We start from the raw sequence: 18,681 nt of genomic DNA on the forward strand, positions 1-18,681 counted from the left end.
CGGGACCTTCAAAGTTTGATACTGTTATAGATTTGGGGGTATTACTTAGATTCAAGGATAAGAAACTCTGGCATGCAAGTGGATAAGTTAGAAAGGGAGGACAATGAATCAATAGAATCAGTAGAAGACCATAAGTTAACAAGCTGAGTTTTCTAATTGGGAGAGACATAACTTGAAAATTAAGGACGACTCAGCTTAAAAAGCTCGCAAATTCAAGGATGAGAATCTCAGACTCAATCTAGGAGGATTCAAAAGAAGAACAAAAGAAGAACCTCTGAGAGCCTGCACTACCGAATCCTCCATCAATTTTCACCGAACGAAAACATGAAGGGGCTTATCTGCTTCTAGACTTCTGGTTAGGGTTCAGTTCTCGCGGTTGCCAGATGGGAGAGTTGCTGATGGAACAAGGACATTTGGGGGTATTACTGGAAAGACCAAACAATGGAATAAAGACAAGAATAAATTCCAGTTGCATTCTGGGATAGTTCCAAACACTGCAAAGAAAAATTGATGGGAATTGCAATTTCCTATGGGAAAGGAAAATTCAAAGAATCACTTTCCTTTCCATCTCATTCCGTGAACCAAACAAGACCTAAAAGTAACATGTTGAATGAAGAGACTAGAAAGAAATTTTCAACCTCCGAAAATAGCCAAGTCTTTATGGTGGGGAATAGAGGAAAGAGCAAGAGAATAGGACCCAAATGTTATGGAAGATGTGTAAACTGTTCGAGGACAAGATTCAATGAAAAGTGTCAACATTATGACATATTTGGCCACATGAAGAAAATTGCAACAAATTGAATATGAGAAGAAAGAAGGGAAAAATGGCTACACCTATCAAAGGAGGGAAGACAAGAGTAGCACTGTCGCTACCATATCACATGAGGAATGTGAGGTTCTTTGTCTTAAAGGTGAATGCCTACATGTCGATGATTTTTTGAGTCGCATGTGTCATTGATTCCAGTCCATGCCACTTCACACATGGAGTTCTTCACTACATACAAAGGTGGTGACCTTGAGATTGTGAAGATGGGCAATGAAGGTTGCACCATGATCATAGAAATTTGAGATATCTGTTTTGAGACCAATCAAGCTTGTGCTGAAAGATGTTAGATATGTTGCTGGTCTACGTCTTAATTTGTTGTCAACCGGTGTGTTTGACCGATAAGGAGGTGATTGAAAGTGGAGGTCAAAGGATTACTCATGGTGGCTAGAGGGAAGTTGTGTTGCACCCTCTACAGGACATGTGACAAGATATGCAAAGGGGAGTTGAACGTTGTAGATGACTCTTCTCCAAGTCTATGGCACAAGCGGCTAGGTCATATGAGTGAGAATAGACTGCAAGTTTTGGCAAAGAAGTCTTATTCCATTTGCCAAACGTACCTCTCTTGACTCTTCTAATCATTGTTTGTTTGGTTAGCAACATAAAGTTAGCTTCGCTAAAACATTGACAAGGAAAAAAAATGTATTAGATCTAGACATCTAGTACACTCAAATGTATGTGGCCCCATGGAAGTTGATTCACTAGGTCATAATAAATATTATGCCACTTATATTGATGATGCTTCACGAAATGTTTGGGTTTATTTGTTAAAATCAAAAGACTAGGTTTTCCGAATAAGGATGTCTTTGGCCATTTGTTTTGAAAAAAAAATAATATATTCTTGCTAGAATTGCTGGTATTCAAAAAGTTTGTGATCGTTTTAATAATCTTTATCTTATCAAGCTTGATGCTGAATTAATTAAGAAGTATGAGCAGATTTTGAATCAGTAGAACTTGTTTTGGAGGCAAAAATCCAGAGATAAATGGATTCAAGATGGAGATAGGAACACAAATTTTTTCCATCTAACAACTCTAGTTAGGAGGAGGAGGAACAAGATTGAGGGACTTTTTAACAGTGATGGGAGTTGGTTTTCTGATGCTAGTTCTATGAAAAACATTGTCGAATTTTTTCCTAATCTTTTTTCTGTTCAGGAGGTGGTGGATAATAGGTTTGTCTGTATTTGGCCCTTTCCTGAAATTGATCAAGTGCACGTTGATGAGATTTGTAAGCCTATCTCCCTTCTGAATGTTAAAAGCTCTCTTTTTTCTATTGGAGGCCTCAAGGCCCCTTGATATGATGGTTTCCCTGCCAACTTCTTTCAACATCATTCGCAGCTATATTCCTGTGAAATTTTTGATGGGGTGAAAAAGGCTTTTAGGACTGTTCTATTCCCCCTAGTCTGAATCATACCATCATCTCTCTTATCCCCAAGGTTGCAGGTCCTCAACACATGGTTAACTTCAAACCAATCAGCTTGTGCACTACCATTTATAAGGTAATTTGTAAGATTATTGTTGCTAAAACAGGCCTTTGATGCAACATCTTATCAGTCCCAATCAAGTAAGTTATGTCCTTGGTAGACAAATTTCTGATAATGTTATTATTGTTCAAGAGTTATTGTTTAAATACAAAAAATCTTGTGGGAAATTAGGGTTTTTTGCTTGGAAAGTGGACTTATCTAAAACTTATGATAGATTGAGCTGGTCTTTTATTGATCAAGTGTTGCATGATGCTAAATTTTCTCCTGTTCTGATTAAGCTTATTATGAGTTGCATTACTATCACTATCTTTTCAGATATGTTTTAATGGAGAGCTCACTACTTCCTTTAAAGCTCAAAGGGGTATTAGGCAAGGAGATCTTCTCTCACCCTATATCATTGTGTTGTGCATGGAAAAGTTGTCTCATATTATCAACACTACTGTTGAGGAGGGTGATCGGAGACCTGTGATGATCTTATACTTTTTGCTGAAGCCTCTTCTTATTAAGCTCATGTGCTCAAATGTTGTTTTGATGTCTTTTGCTCTCTCTCTCTCTCTCTGTCTGTCTTTCTCTCTCTCTCTCTCATGCCAAGCTGTCAGCTTTGAGAAATCTCTGATTTACTGTTCTTCTAACACGTGTAAATCTCTTGCTCGTGTGATAAGTAGAAAATGTGGTTCTCTTTTAACCTCTGATCTTGGTAATTAAATACTTAGGTATGCCTGTCATTCACACTAGAACTAATAAGCATACTTATGATAGCATTTTTGATAAATTTCAAAACAGGCTTTCAAGTTGGAAAAGTAAAACCTTCAATATGCATGGCTGGTAGGATTACCCTTGTGCAGTCTGTTACTTCCTTTATCCCTATCTAGTCTATGCAGACAACTAAATTTTCTGTTAGTTTGTGTGATAGAATTGATAAACTTAACATGATTTTATTTGGGGTGATTCTATGGATAAAAAGAAGGTTCATCTTATTAATTGGGACACTGTTTGTCAACCAAAATGCCTTGGTGGGTTGGAAATCAAGAAGACTTTGGATATGAATCAAGCTATGTTGGCTAAAGCTAGTTGGAGGTTACTTTAACAAGATTCTAGGTTATGGGCCTCTATTTATTCTGAGAAATATCTAAGAACTGATAGCATCACTGATCAGTCTTATATTGCCCATGCTGATTGTTCAAGCACTTGCATCAGCATTGTTCATATGGCCTCCTTGATGAGAAAAACCCTGAAATGGCGTGTTGGTGATGGGGAAAAAAAAATACAAAATTCTGGTATGATATATGGGTTTTGCCTGTAGCTCTTTCTCATTTTGCCCTACCTAGTGCTGTTATTAATGCTCAATCTACTGTTTGTGAGTTTTAGGGTGATAATGGTTGGAATATTGACATGCTTGCTGATATGGTTCCCATGGATATCGTGAATCTTATTGTAAATGTTCCTACTGGCTTTGATGATCATAGCAGTGACCAATTAATTTGGATTGCTACTTCCAATGGTGTTAATCCTAATTAGAAGTTTGTTTGGAAATTCAATTGCCCTCCTAAGTTGAAGACTTTCTTTTGGACTGTTCTTCACAAAAAAATTATTACAAATGTTCAAAGAGCTAGAAGAGGTTTCACTACCAACATTGCTTGCCCTATTTGCAATGTTGAATAGAAGAGCCTTTTGCTGTTTAGGGATTGTCACAGATCCAAAAATATTTGGAGGTCAATCACTCAACCTATCTCTATTTCACATTCTTTTTCTTTAGATTGGAATAGTTGGTTGGCTGCTCAAATGCAATGTCATATTTCTATGAAAAATGATATTAAATGGAGCAATCTTTTTGTCTTTGTTTGCTGGTTCATCTGGAAATGGAGAAATAAGGTTGTTTTTGATCCTGATTTTTTCATGCTTATTAATCATGCTCAAATCATTTGGAACTATGCTGAAGAGTGGACTAGTGCTAAGTCTAAGCCTAATAGTAGTAATATGTTCAGTTTCACTTATCTTTCTTAGATCAGACCTCCTCTTAATTGTTTGAAGCTTAATATTGATGGAACTAGGATTACATCATTTGGAAAGATTGGAGCTGGTGGAGTTCGGAGCAATCATAATGTTAATTTGATTTTTGGCTATCAGATAAATATGAGAATTGGTGAAATCTTGGATGCTGAGGCTCGGAGCCTTCTGTTTGGTCTAAAGCTGATTGCCAAGTATCATTGTTATGATTTAGAAGTAGAGTCACATTCTATTGTTTTGGTTTAACTTATGCAAAAAAATAGCGTTGCTTTTCTTCCTCTTGGTTCCCTTTTGGTTGCTTGTTCCTTCTTAATGTCAAAAATGCAGAATGTCAAACTCTCTCATATTTTCAGGGAATGCAATATGATGGCGGATTCTTTGGCCAAGAACAACATTAGTCACGATCTTGGATTGGTTACTTTTGAAAATCCTCCTATCCATGCTGCTCAAGCTTACCTGGATGATCTTGTTGATGTAGTTAGAGCTAGAAAAACTGGTGTTTGTTCCGGCATTTAGTTTTTTTTAGTCTTTTATTTTGGGCTTTTAGGTTCCTCTTGTGACCAAAAATAAATAAAAAGAAAGCGACAAGGAAAGCGGACCGTGGCGGGTAAAATGAGCTGCTGCTATTTAGAAGGGAATCGTCAAGGAATTCGGTGCGCCAAGGCCACGTGTCAGCTTAGACCAGTATAGTCACTCATTCCTTTCGCCTTCGTCTATAAGTCTATACGTCTGAAAGTCTTCGCTCGCCTCCCGTAAAACCACCGATTCCACCCCTCTTTCTCTCTCTCTCTCTCTAGGGTTTTCCCCAATCCAATCCCTCTGCAAATCAAGATCGACTTTATCTTCATGGAGGTATTACCCATAATCTCTAACTGTTCAATTACAATTCTTTTCCATATCTTCCACTCGAGCCTTCCTTTTTGGATTTCGCTTAGTTTTGTCTCACTCCGAGTATGAGGCTTTGTAGTTTGTATTTTAGTTTCAGTCGGATTTCATAGGCTTGATACACTGTTCAGTTCACTCTTTTGATGCTCTGATTGTTGATGATTTCGCCTAATTATCGCATACGAGTTTCGTTCTTGTTTTTCGAATTTAATTCTCTATTCTCCGGCAGCAGTTTTCTTGTTGTTATTTTGACTTTTATGAATTTCGATCTGTTTGTCTTGGTGGTTTATGATTCCTTTTCGGCCTTGTGTTGCAAAATTCAAAGTTGTATCAGATCAATGTTGCATCGATTTTCATGGATATCCTGAAACTCTAATCACATCCATGTTTCACCTTGTTTTTAATATTTAGTCTGTGTGTTGCTAAGAACACGCAACTTAGAGAATTTGTGAAATATTGTAATTACTAATATCGTGGATGATTGCTTTACAGGTTCCTCCTGAAATGGAAGAGAGTGGCAAGTCTGAGGCCCACTTGACCTCCGCAGCGGCTTTTGTGGAGGGTGGAATCCAGGAAGCCTGTGATGATGCTTGCAGTATATGCCTTGAGGCTTTTTGTGATAGTGATCCTTCCACGGTATGTAAATATGTTGGAAGGTTTTGCCTTTTTTCTTATTGGTATCTGTTTTAACCCATTCCTTTTTTCTACCTGCAGTTGACTGGGTGCAAGCATGAATTTCATCTTCAGTGCATTCTTGAATGGTACTTTGTTATATTCGTTTTTCTGTGGTCAATTTGGCTTTGTATTTCTCGGTCGCTATTAAATTTATTAAGCTCCTCGTGATCTGAGATGGACTCTTGGAAGTGAGAGTGTATTAATATATCTGTGAAATGACTAAAAACTGTATGCTAGATTATGCATAGGCAAATAACATTTGTGTTTTAAGCTGTTAGGCTAATCTTTCTCTTCTTCCATGTTTCAAAGAAAATGTGGTGGGCCTTTAGAAAAAATAGTTAGGTCAATCTTACTTATCAAAAAGAAAGGAGGAAGAAACAAATTGGTTTTATTTTGGTGAAATCTACAAGCTACCATGTTACCGTTGTCATAACCATTCACCGCTATCCAGCTTAGGTACCTGCAAGTATTAAGCTACCTATCAGATAGTTTCGAAAGGTTTTATATAGTTTCAGTTGCGGAAAGTCCTTGATTGTCAATTCTGGTTGTTGAAGGCATGGAAGATACATCCGAAAGTGTCCCTTTTAGGTCACTTTGTTTCTTGGCAATTTCTCTTAAATTTCGCTGGACTTGATAGGTTTTTTCCAATTCACGAATTAGCTGATCTATCATTACTGAAGAACAGGAGTCCTTGTTTTACTTTTGTAAGGCCATTCCTTGTAATGTTGGAAACCCAATTATGAGTCCAAAAGCTTTTATCAATTAAATGCTCAACTATTGCCTCAATGTACCGTAGGAACAGATTGTAACAATAATAATTTCTTGTCATTTGCAATTCTCCAGTATGTGTGCTGCATTGATGACTTGGATTTCTATAGTTTTAGTTTTGTACATTTTCTTTCTCCAATATCTCTCTTACTGGTTGATATATTAAATCTGATATCAACATGTGTGTATTTGTCTTTCTTTGATCATTTTCTTATTAGGATCTTTTACCACATATTTGTTCCAATATGAATCTAGGCGACACTTGTTAGTTTTGCCGATTCTTAGTTTAGTTTGGTCTTCCTCAATTTAGTGAAAATCAAGAGTGACGACATATGAAGGGAAGTTGTTTTGTCCCGAGATTTACAGACATGTTATGTATATGTATATATTACTATTAGTATAAATGCTCATCATTTGACCACTCTAGTTTGGGTGTGACCACTGTCTGTCTCTCGTAAGTTAATCACTCTTGATTATTTCAGTGTCATATTAAATGTGGTCAAAACTAACATTGCTTTCACGGGTTAGATTAAGACTGTTTTGGCCCCCGGATAATCTGGATTTAAATTAGAGTAATGCCAGACTAGTCAATCATATCTTCCCTTTTCCAAACCTTCTTTCAAGTTTAGGTTCCTATTGCTTGAAAACGTTGTAGTCCTATTTCTAGCAACTGAAATAGAATATAATAACAGGTCTAAAGTTTATACTCAAAACTCATGAAAATGTATGAGTCTCAATTGAAGTATATTAAAATATTACTCCCAGTTTGATATTTGTTTCATTCTGCTAGGTGTCAGAGAAGCTCCCAGTGCCCGATGTGCTGGCAGCCCATCAGCTTAAAAGATCCGACCAGGTTTATACTTTTCCTGGCCATTCATATTGATTCTTACTACTAATGTTGGTCATTACTGAAAAGAAAATGTCATTCATTTTGTTTATTTTCCAGCCAGGAATTGTTTGAGGGTGTAGAACGGGAGAGAAGTTTTAGGTCTAACCCACCTCGAAGTACTGCAATATTTCATCATCCTACTCTTGGCGATTTTGAACTCCAACATGTTTGTCTTCTGCCTTTGTGTCATCTCTTATGAACAAGTCAGGTTTGACATTGACCTATTAGAACATGATCATATTCAAAAGATCACATATTTTTGTCTCTGTTGCAGTTACCTGTGGGTGTGAATGATGCTGAACTTGAAGAGCGTATAATTCAGCACTTAGCTGCTGCTGCCGCAATGGGTCGGGCTCGCCATATTGCCAGAAGGGAGGGCCAGAGAAATAGGTCATCAGGTCAAGGTCGCCCACAATTCCTGGTCTTCTCGACTCATCCTCCTGCCACAGCTTCTTCCTCCCCAGATCAGATGAGAGAGGGTGAACAAGCTCCTTCCGTTGCACTTTCTTTTCCGTTGCCTTCTATGAATGCGGGAGAAGAAACTTCTAGAGTGACTACTTTGGGACCTTCCCAACCTGGTCCGGTTTCTGCCTCAGCATCTGGATCTAGTGTCCCCCCATCCAATCAACATGGGTCTTCCATGAGTACTAGGTGCTATGTTCTTCACCTGTTTATTATTGGGTGCATACTATTACAACTTTACAAATTTTCTGGTTAACTTACTATCATGTAATGGGGATTTTCTATAGGAGGTCTCCTAGTCAGTCATCACCAAGTAGCCATGATCGAGCTGGGCCATCAGATTTACAATCATTTTCAGAAAATCTGAAGGCTCGATTCAATGCAGTGTCAATGAAGTATGAATGCACTCTAAGTTTTTTTTTTTTTTTTTTTTTTCCTTATTACCCTATTTTTATTTAATGGGAGTAAATGTATTTTAAAAACCTGATTTTGAAACTAGCATTTTTTGCCATTTTTCTGATAGATACAAAGAGTCAATTTCAAAGAGCACAAGAGGTTGGAAGGAAAGATTGTTCTCTCGCAACAGTTCCGTTTCTGATATTGGTCCTGAAGTTAGAAGAGAGGTTGATGAAGGGATTGCAACAGTATCAAGTATGATGGAGCGTCTGGAAACAAGAGAAAACAATAGAATCAATGGTGCTTCTGAGTCAGATAGTATAGATAGTTCAGTTCGCGAATCAGAAAACAGGCAAATATCAGAAAATGTTGGTCAAAATTCTTTGAGTGAGCAAAATAAGCCAGCTACATGCGCCGCAGGTTCTAGTTCAAATTAGATATTATTCGGCAACTGAATTGAAGTCAAAGCATTTGCTTTTGTAAGGTAAGGTATGCATTTAGTTCTTTCGGCATTGAAACTACATTATTGAATTAACTCTATGATTAGATGGATTTGCTCATTCCTTTTTCCTGTTACATTTGGTTGTCAGATTTTATTATATTTTGATGAAATGCATGTACTATTCAGTGCTTACCATGTTGAATTGTGTATGGTTCTTATCTATCTAGTGTGGCTGAATATTTTTACTATGTGGTATAGGAACATGGAATAGATGGTTTCATAGGAGGCCGGAGCTTATTTGATCCAATTGTAATTTTGTACACGCCTCTGCCTGGGCACTGTTTTCCAGGGCAGTAGATATGTCAGTCATGTAAAATGCTAGGTAAACCAATGCGTTCCTGCATATGGGAATACAACCCAAACGACTTATACTTCAAAAAAAACTTCTTATATTTATTTTATGGCATAAAATGTATCCTTGATTTTCTGCCACATATAGGGTGATTCTGCAAACTTGAGTTATAACAGAAAAATTTGGTACTCTACACGCAGGTAATGTTGTCAGCGTGTCTACTTTTAAGCATAGTTAATAACTTTATATTCTGTCACATTCCGTCTTCTATGTCCAACTAGGCATATTTGCAAGGAAATGGCCTAAACATTTGTCGTCATTTTCCTTTTATTTATGTTGGATTGTTGTTGTCATTTCTAGCAGCTGGCGGTAAGGCCTAGGAACATTCTTTTTGGAGAGGTTTCAATATTCCGGTAATAAAATATTTTCTGGTCTAAAAACCTGCAACAGAAAACACTGACCGAGGATTTATATAGAGGAATGTTTACTACATTGATAAACAAGTGAAGCTGGATCAATTTTCTTTCATAATTTGGATGTAAGTTGATAGAAAGGGTTGGACCGTTGGGCTAATCACCTGGCAGTAAGCAATATATGATTGAAATATTACTCCCGGTTTGATATGTTAAAAATTCATTATATTGCGGCCCATAACCAGTAGATCTTCCCATATCATATTCATAAGTCTACATTTGTGTACTGATATAATGATATATTCTATACCATACCTATGAATGAAAGGGAGATTTTCTTATGCTGTTTTACTGTACTTGTGAGTTCATTTAACTTGTCTGTCTGTTTTTTTGTTTATATATATTTTTTTCTTCATACACACATTTAGCCTCACTTGTTGGGTGTCCTGCTAAGATCATCTTTATTTGAGACAATTGTCAGCTTATGAAGATTTCTATGTCATGGTAGGTGGAATTCTCTCTTTTCCAGTTCCCAGATCTTGTGGTTTCTCATGCTTTGCCATATACTGCTGGACTTCTAGTGGATAATCCTTTTACATTTGGAAAGGGCATTGCTGAGTAAGATCTGATTCAGAATAAAGAAACTACAGAATGCTCTACTATTTAGACATGGATACCATCATATGCTTGTATATATGTTTATAAAGCTTATTTATGAAAATATTTTGGAGGTACGCATAGACTGATAGACGTATTAGATGTTTTGAAAGATTTTTGACTAATACATACATAATATCCTCTGTTGTCTTTTCATCGGAGATTCAGCTTTGCATCAAAGTTCTTGAGTCTATTGGCTATTTTACTTTGTGGTAGGAAAGCTTTATGAGCCAAGTTTTGTTGGGTCGCAGAGCAGAATGAATCAAAGGCAGTTAAAACTCTATTTGGTAGATGCCGGAGGTTCCAAATTTATGTACTAAATTTGGAGGCCCAATACAGCATATACCCTAACTAACATTTTTTGTCGTCCATGTATTTTATTTTGGTTTGAGTCCACTTCATTTACCGTCTCCCTTGCCTGCTCGCCTCATCCCTTTCTTTCTCTCGCTTTCTATTTTCGCTTTTGGGTCTGGTCTCGGCAATACTGAGGACCCTCTCTCTAGATATCAGATACTGATAGAATCTGGTTCAGAACTGTGCTGCCCCTTGGATCTGTTGTGCTGAAATTGCTGGGTATGAGTTGTAGCAATGAAGGGCCACCCACAAAATTAATTGTAAACAGAAATTGCTGGGTGAGTTGTAGAAATGATGGGGCGCCCAAAATTAAATGTAAACATGTAGGCAATGTGCTCCATCTCCAACTCCAAGATAGGAATCGGAATGTGTGATGAACTCGTTAACTCTTACCAACTGAACCCGAGTTGTCAGATAAATCTGACCAAGTCAATTTATCTTGGTCTTCCCAATGGCCAACGCTTCTCTTATAGTGTATTGTGAGTGGGTTTATTATTTGATGCATGTTATAAAATGAGATAACTTGCTTTAGTTGCTTACTAGGAACTAAAGAGTGAGGAGAGAAATAACAGACGCTTCTCCTATAGTGTATTGTGAGTGGGCTTATTATTTGATGCATGTTATAAACTGAGATAATTTGCTTACTAGGAACTAAAGAGTGACGAGAGAGAGCAGAGGGAAAGATGTGTCTAATGACTAATCATTCCCTTGAGCTAAATGAGATTCCTTTAAATAGGATACCAGAGGGAAAGATGTGTCTAATGACTAATCATTCCCTTGAGCTAAATGAGCTTCCTTTAAATAGGATACCGGAGTGATGACCACTCATATGAAACTGGGTGATCACTCCTATGGAAACTTGGTGACAACTCAAACTTTTGCGACATGGCAGCAAATAGATCTATATGTTATTGGTTGTGTGAAATAACCATGACATGAATATTGATAAAATTTACCTTTATGAATGTGCATGGAGCATAAACGGATTTATAAGGCTAGCCATTCACATAAAAGTGTGATAAGTTGAATAGGTTTGTTGCAACAACTTTTGAATTCGAAAGCTTTCATTGATCGAGTACTCAATAAGGCAACTTAAGGCACATATTGCACTGAGTTAACCGAGTACTTATTATGAGCATAAGGCTCCTTAATACTTTACTATAAGCATAGGGCTCTTAAATACTTTACTAAGAGCATGAGACTCTTTAACATCATAATTATGATTATGGCTCTCTGAAATATTTATAAACTAGTTATCGGGCAATCTAAGTCTTTCAGAGGTTAATATTAACAAATATGGTTTATGGCACTATATCTTTAAAGGTAGTGATACATTTTTAAATCTATGAGTAATTACGCAAAACACCATACCAATTCCCAAACTCAAGACAAAGACTTAGAATAGTTAAGTGTTGCGATTGATTTAGAGTGTGTTGTAACTTCGGTTTTGGTGAAACCCAAGTGCCTACACACCTATCTCTCACACAAAATCAAAGGAACTATATACGAACTATGAAAAGCTAGACTAAAACTACAAAAATGAGAGATTTTGAAGTTGGAGAGAAGAGAGACTAGAGAAAGAAAAAACAAACCGTCATTATTCTTTTTATAGTTAAATGATTGCAGGACAAAATATTAGTCACTCCTTATACTTTGAGTGCCTCAACAGTTTAGTCTTTAAGGTTTCAATTTCAACCGATCACTCCTCGTACTATCAAACTTCACACAATTGGGTCCATTTCTAAAATCTCGTTTCAAATTGGACATAAATTAGGTGACATGAAAAAGATTTGTGTTCCTCTGTACCTTATTGAAGGTTGTTAATATTGTACTTGGATCACTTCGAGCTGCACATTAAGATTGGAGATGAACGTCACCCAATTAATGTTCAATTTAGAAGGAGACGTGAACAATGGACCCAATTATGTGAGATTGGAAAATACGAGTAGTGATCGGTTGAAATTAAAACCTCAAGGACTAAACTGTCGAAACCCTCAAAGTATAAGGAGTGACTAGTATTTTATCCTTGATTGTAATACTATTGTGGTTGCAGGAGAGTGAAAATGGGCATCCATGTAAACTATTGTGGTTGCAGGAGAGTGAAAATGGGTATCCATGTGTATGAGTAATAAAGCCTGATAATCAATGTATGCTATCATTTTACTTCCAATGCTCAGATATACAAATATGTGTGTGTGCGTATGTGACTGTTTGTGTGCGTTTGCGTGTGCGAGTGTGAGTATAGCTAGGTAGGTGTGTATCACATTGAAATAATTATTTGATAGGACTGACATTGTAATGGTAATTAGTCAAATAAACTTTCTCAATGGTAAGTCAAAATAATTTTGTAGAGCATAAAAAATATTCCATTTTGCTTCCACATATCGGAGGAACTAAAAAAGATATATGCACACCCACCAAAAAGAAAAAGAGGACATCAAGGGATGAAATGTTTGGTAATGGACATTGATGAAGTAGTCTGAGGTTCATATCCAAAACCAATTGGCAATGAGTGGATTGACTCAAACCCTTTTAAACCACATGCAAGCTCTCATTTTCTCGATATGAGATTATATCTCAACACGCCTCCTCATATGTGGCGAATTTTCAAGCTTAACACATGGACAACATTTGGGGTGAGATGGAGTTTGTGTGGCCGTTACGCATTCACACGTGGATGTGGGTAACTCGTTTTGAACCATGATGAAGTAGTCTGAGGTTCATATCCAAAACCAATTAGCAATTGGTGGAGTGGCTCAAACCCTTGTAAACCATATGTAAGGTCCCATTTTCCTGATGTGGGATTATATCTCAACAAACATTGCATCTTGGGCCTCTGGTGATTTGTAGAAGATGTTTGTTACCTGGTGTTATACGATTCTATTTGTTTGGTATATGCAATCAATTATCTCCTAACTTCTTGCCACTTACTCATGGATTTGGGCCTTCCACTTTCCTTGACATTGTATTTGTTGGTTTTTGTAGTTCTTCTAGCCAATTAATTGATGATGTTAAAAATATAGTTAGGTGAACCCCATGTAACGATGTGGCAATTGATGTACCCGTTAAACTAGCTTGGTCTATATTAGTTTAGTCTATTTTGCGTTATCACCGTTTAACGGCCACCGCAAATGCTGTCACATCTCGGTTCTTAAATTAAATTACGGTTATTTATTTTTGGTACTGTTTTAAGTAACCATTTACTGTTAAAGGACCCTAGAGTTAACTTTTTGTAAGAAAATTATTTTGGGAAGTTGTAAAGGACGTTAATACGAATTCGTGGACATACTATACATTAAAATCGGAGTTCGTATGTGAAAGTTATGGTGTAAAATGTAAAGTTACTATTTTGGTTGGGTATATAAAAAGGGAAACTTACCAGAAGAGGTAAGGTAGAAATCAGAAATTACTCCTCCCTCTCTCTCTCCTCTCTCCCGCGTCTCTCTCCTCTGCTAGACTTCTTCGCCGCCGTCCGGTCGAGTTAGGTGATGTGCTTGGTACCGATTTGAAGCTTGGCTCATCCTCTGTTGATCTGGGTAGCTGGCCGGTGGAGTCGCGCCGCCGTAAGGGAGCACGATCGCCGTGAAGTGACGGCTGTGCCACGGAGGTGTTCTCACCGGAACTCCTTTTTTCGGCCACCAAAATCGAAGCTGCTAGTCTCGTTTTGAAGCTCTCCTCCTGCACAACAAAACCTCAAAAGGTTTCAATCCATCTTGAGCTAGGTAAGGAGAGTCGGGCATTTGAAATTCTAGGGTATAAATTGAGATTTTTGTTGTTTTGGTTCGATTACCCTAGTTAGACTTGGAATTGGACTTTGTGCTAGTTAAGGAAGTTGTTGTGCATGTTGAGAGAAAGATTGTGTCAAATTTTGGTGAGGATTGGAGGTCGCCGGAGTAGGGGCTATCGGCTGCCGCTGCCGGCGGAGCAGCCGCCTCTTTGGGTAGTTTTTCGTGTTATTTAATTTGGTTATAATTAGAGGTGTCCAATGGTGTGAAGTTTGAGAATTATGGTGAAGTCTAGAATATGTTTGAGATTATTCGAAGTTGGGTTTATCGGTGTGTTTATCGGGAAGATCCTGCCGTTGGATTTCCCTTATTTCTGTTTTAGAAGGTTGAAATAAATGAAGTGAGGTTGTGGTTGGAGTTTGACATGAATCCGATAAGCTTAACGCTAGCTAGGGTAGTGGGTTAGGCGGAAGATTTTCGGGGTGTTATATTAAAGCATTTAATTTTCCAAAATTGGAATGTGGTTCTAATTATGCTTATGGTGTTAGGATTCATGGAGACCTCACACTTATGGCGTTGCGGATATCGTCGGGCTTATGCCTAAATTAGTGAGTGGACACTTTGCTTTTAAAGGAATATGGATGCTTGATTTATTTTGGAAATTATTGTTCTGTTTACCGAGCTTATATTATCATTTCAGTTTATGATATGGTCTTGAATTTATTTGAGTTTGAAGCATTGATTAAGTGTTGGTCATGATTTATGGATTTGAGCTCGGGTTTTAAAGTTGGTATTTGAGTTTTGATATTCTTTATGACTCCAGATTTAATTATTATCAGTTTTATTTTGATGACTGTGAGATTTATAAAAGATTACCGAAAATGAGATTTTCGGTAGTTCTTTATTTATAACTGTCTCATTTACTTGTGGAGTATCGATATTGACATTGAGAATATTTTTAGTGAGTATTTTCGGATTATGAAATTATTTACAATTCATATTTGATTTAAATCTCGTTTATAATTATGGATTTGAGAATATTTTGACGTGTGAGACACGTCATTGAGTTTATTTTAATTTCTTATGATAATTTCCAAATACGGTTGGGAACTGTACCATTTGCATGATCTTGGGGAAGCTTTATGGATTTAAGTGATTTCGTATATTTTTAGTCACCATATTATAGGGTCGCTTTTATTTATTACTAGTTAGCCTTATTAGCGGTCCTCACCATAGCTGAGTCGAGCGCTTAGCGTGGGACGCTATTATAGCCTGAGGGACACCAATCAGATATTATTATTTATTGCTAGCTAGCCTTATTAGCTGTCCTCATCATAGGTGAGTCGAGCGCTTAGCGTGGGACGCTACTATAGCTTGGGAGACACCGACCCGAGCCTTGGAGGCCCTTCTTACATGGTGATATCTTTTCCCCTTGTGTTATTTTCTCATTTATGTAATTGATTAACCAGTGGGGCTGGTTTATCTATTCTTGCAAGATTTCTTTATTTGATTAACCAGCGGGGCTGGTTTGTCCATTTTTACGTGATTCTGGATTTAAAGTTTTAAGGATGTTCAAAGTTGCGTGCAGCTAAATTTTTAAAGTTGAAATGTGGGAAAATATTTAAATTACGTATTTGTTAAATTATCTAATTTATTTTTGTCCACTCACTCTAACATTTTTAAATTACTTTCCCCTGGGCCCTTTGGTTTTAAATGCCCAGTTTGTAGGCTAAGTTTAGATGAGGTCGAGCGTATGTGGAGTCGACGCATAGTCAGATGCTGCTCTCGTTTATTCTTAATTCATTGTTTTTCGCTCATTATAGATATGCTCTGATGACCATTTGAGATTGTTTTTCATTGATTAAGGCTTGATGTTTTTTGGGAGATGTTGTGAACTTGGGGGAGCAAGAAGGCTCCAGGAGTTGAGGATGGATGATTTATAATAGAAGTGTTTATTTGGAATTTTTCAGGTAAGGGTTGTTCATTTTCAAGGTAGATTATGCCGAATTTTCGGTAAATTTTCCTTAGAGGTGGACCCCGTAGGATTTACTTCGGGTTTGAAGGTGAAATTCGGGATGGGTCCTGACAAATGCCATTCCGCGTGGCTTAATGTGATATACATGCGAATTATTCGTTTCACGATCTGAGTCATTCTCTTATATTCTTGAATGCTAATGCAATGTTCAATTTTTATTTTGATGGAAGTAGCACGATAATGTGATTGATATGTGGGTATGTTGTTGCAGAAGACATTCCAAGCTTGGCGGCCCAAACTGTGAGTGATAAAAAAAGAGATGTGCAAGAAATTGTTGATGCTGATCAATCTTTAACAGAAAATGACACATCCATTGCAGAAACAAATATGAACAAATATGAATCGATTTGTGAAGAGTTGCTCATATAGTGGTTCCAGTTCGTATGTTAAAGATGCATTAAATAATATGGGAGGAACTGCAACTAGGATAGACATAGTTGATATGATAGGTCTTTGAAGAGGATGAAAGCTGATGAAAACATAATATAAATTCAATGAGCTCTCATTAAAAGCTGTAATTTTATACTTGGAGGAACTTATAAACCGGGAAAAATGGATGAAGGGGATGTTGGAGATTGGAATGCATTTCATGGTGTCATGCGCCCCCGTTCGAAAATTTCTAAAAAAATCACCCCACCCACTCCAAAGTGAGAGTTTCCATAATGGTAGCACACCTATCGTCTAAACTATGTGCAAATGTGTGTGTGATGCTACCTACCCCAAAATATAGGAGGTCAAGTTTTATTATAGAGGAAAGTAGAGTATCGTACCCAAAGAATTGGGGTAAACTCAACTCGACTAAATTATCATAAAAGAAACCTAGAAAACACATGCAATCTACCTTTTTACAAGTCTCAAACCACAACCTGTTGGAAGTTGCGATTCAAGTGATGATATTTACAATGTTTATGTAGTGAATCCATTTTTCAAAAGTTGAAGCAACACTAAGTTAACTAAGTATGAGGAAAATGAAATTAGCTAACAAAAAGTGAGAAATTGGTACAAGAGAGAAAGTGAGGCTTAGACATCACACCCAGCCTTATTCATGCACAAATGTAACTCGTAATTGATGCAAAACATGCTTTAACAAATTTCCCCCTAGTGCTTTGGTGAAGCTACCAAGAAACCAACTAATCATGCAATCTAACAAAGTCTTTTGGAGTTAGGTTAAATTACGCAACTTTAGTCTCATTTATGTCTCTTTAAAACACAAGTAGGCTATGTACCGCAAGCCTAACCATCTTTTACAATGGTTAAACTCACCACACACGCATTAAGTCCAAAATAAGAAACTCAAGCAACTTAATATTTCTTGTAAGAAATACTAAGCCACCACCTAAAGGCTACTTATGCTCACGGTTTTAAGAAGTTATCAATTTCAAGTTTCCGATTCATTAATTTCCTAAACATGCTATCTAAGTGACAAGGCTAGCTAGCACATTTAGTAAACATTAATGTTTAGAAGCCCAAAGATTCAAACCATGCATCAAGATCAAATTAAATGAAAAATTACATTGTTTGCGCATAAGCTTGACTAGGGCTAGCCATAGCCTCAATCCAACTACTCACAACACATCATATTACAAAAAACAAGCCAAATACATCAAAGAGAAAGAGAAGGGAAAAAGGAAAGGAAATACCCATAGGTTTGACCAAGAATCCAAAATCTCCTCCTAACTCTCTAGATGTGAGAATTGCTTCAAGGTATGGCATTTTCTGTTTTTACAACCCAAAAAACACCAAACCAATTCCCAAACTCAAGATAAATGCTTAGAATAGTGAAGTGTTGTGATTGATTTAGAGTGTGTAGTAACTCCGGTTTTGGTGAAACCCAAGTGCCTACACACATATCTCTTACACAAAATCAAAGCAACTATATACAAATTATGAAAAGCTAGACTAAAACTACAAAAATGAGACTTTGTAATTGGAGAGAAGAAAGACGAGAGAAAGAAAAGACAAACCGTCATTATTCCTTTTATAGTTAATTAATTGTAATGCTCTTGTGGTTGCAAGAGAGGGAAAATAGGCATCTATGTGTACGAGTAATAAAACCTGATAATCAAGGTATGATATCTTTTTACTTCCACTGCTCAGATATACAAATATGTGTGTGTGCATATGTGACTATTTGTGTGCGTTTGCGTTTGCGTGTGCGTGTGCAAGTGTGAGTATATAGCTAGGTAGGTGTGTATCACGTTGAAAGAATTATTTGATGGGACTAACATTGTAATGGTAATTACTCAAATAAACTTTCTCAATGGTAAGTCAAAATAACTTTGTAGAGCATCAAAAATATTCCATTTTGCTTCCACAT

The 18,681-nt window shown here is 37.0% G+C and overlaps 1 protein-coding gene across 1 annotated transcript; it reads left to right on the forward strand.

Moving 5' to 3' along the window:
- The first annotated feature begins 5,076 nt into the window (after positions 1-5,076).
- On the forward strand, positions 5,077-10,426 carry LOC101305052 (E3 ubiquitin-protein ligase RHF2A-like). Its single transcript, XM_004295101.1, has 9 exons — positions 5,077-5,163; positions 5,689-5,832; positions 5,911-5,957; positions 7,430-7,492; positions 7,586-7,694; positions 7,803-8,179; positions 8,278-8,385; positions 8,514-8,870; positions 10,102-10,426. Exons 1-8 carry the CDS (start codon positions 5,158-5,160, stop codon positions 8,821-8,823), a joined length of 1,164 nt encoding a protein of 387 aa, XP_004295149.1. The 5' UTR covers positions 5,077-5,157; the 3' UTR covers positions 8,824-8,870; positions 10,102-10,426.
- The last annotated feature ends 8,255 nt before the right edge of the window (positions 10,427-18,681 follow it).

The sequence above is a fragment of the Fragaria vesca genome, linkage group LG3 (assembly GCF_000184155.1).
Source record: "Fragaria vesca subsp. vesca linkage group LG3, FraVesHawaii_1.0, whole genome shotgun sequence".
Taxonomy (NCBI): domain Eukaryota; kingdom Viridiplantae; phylum Streptophyta; class Magnoliopsida; order Rosales; family Rosaceae; genus Fragaria; species Fragaria vesca.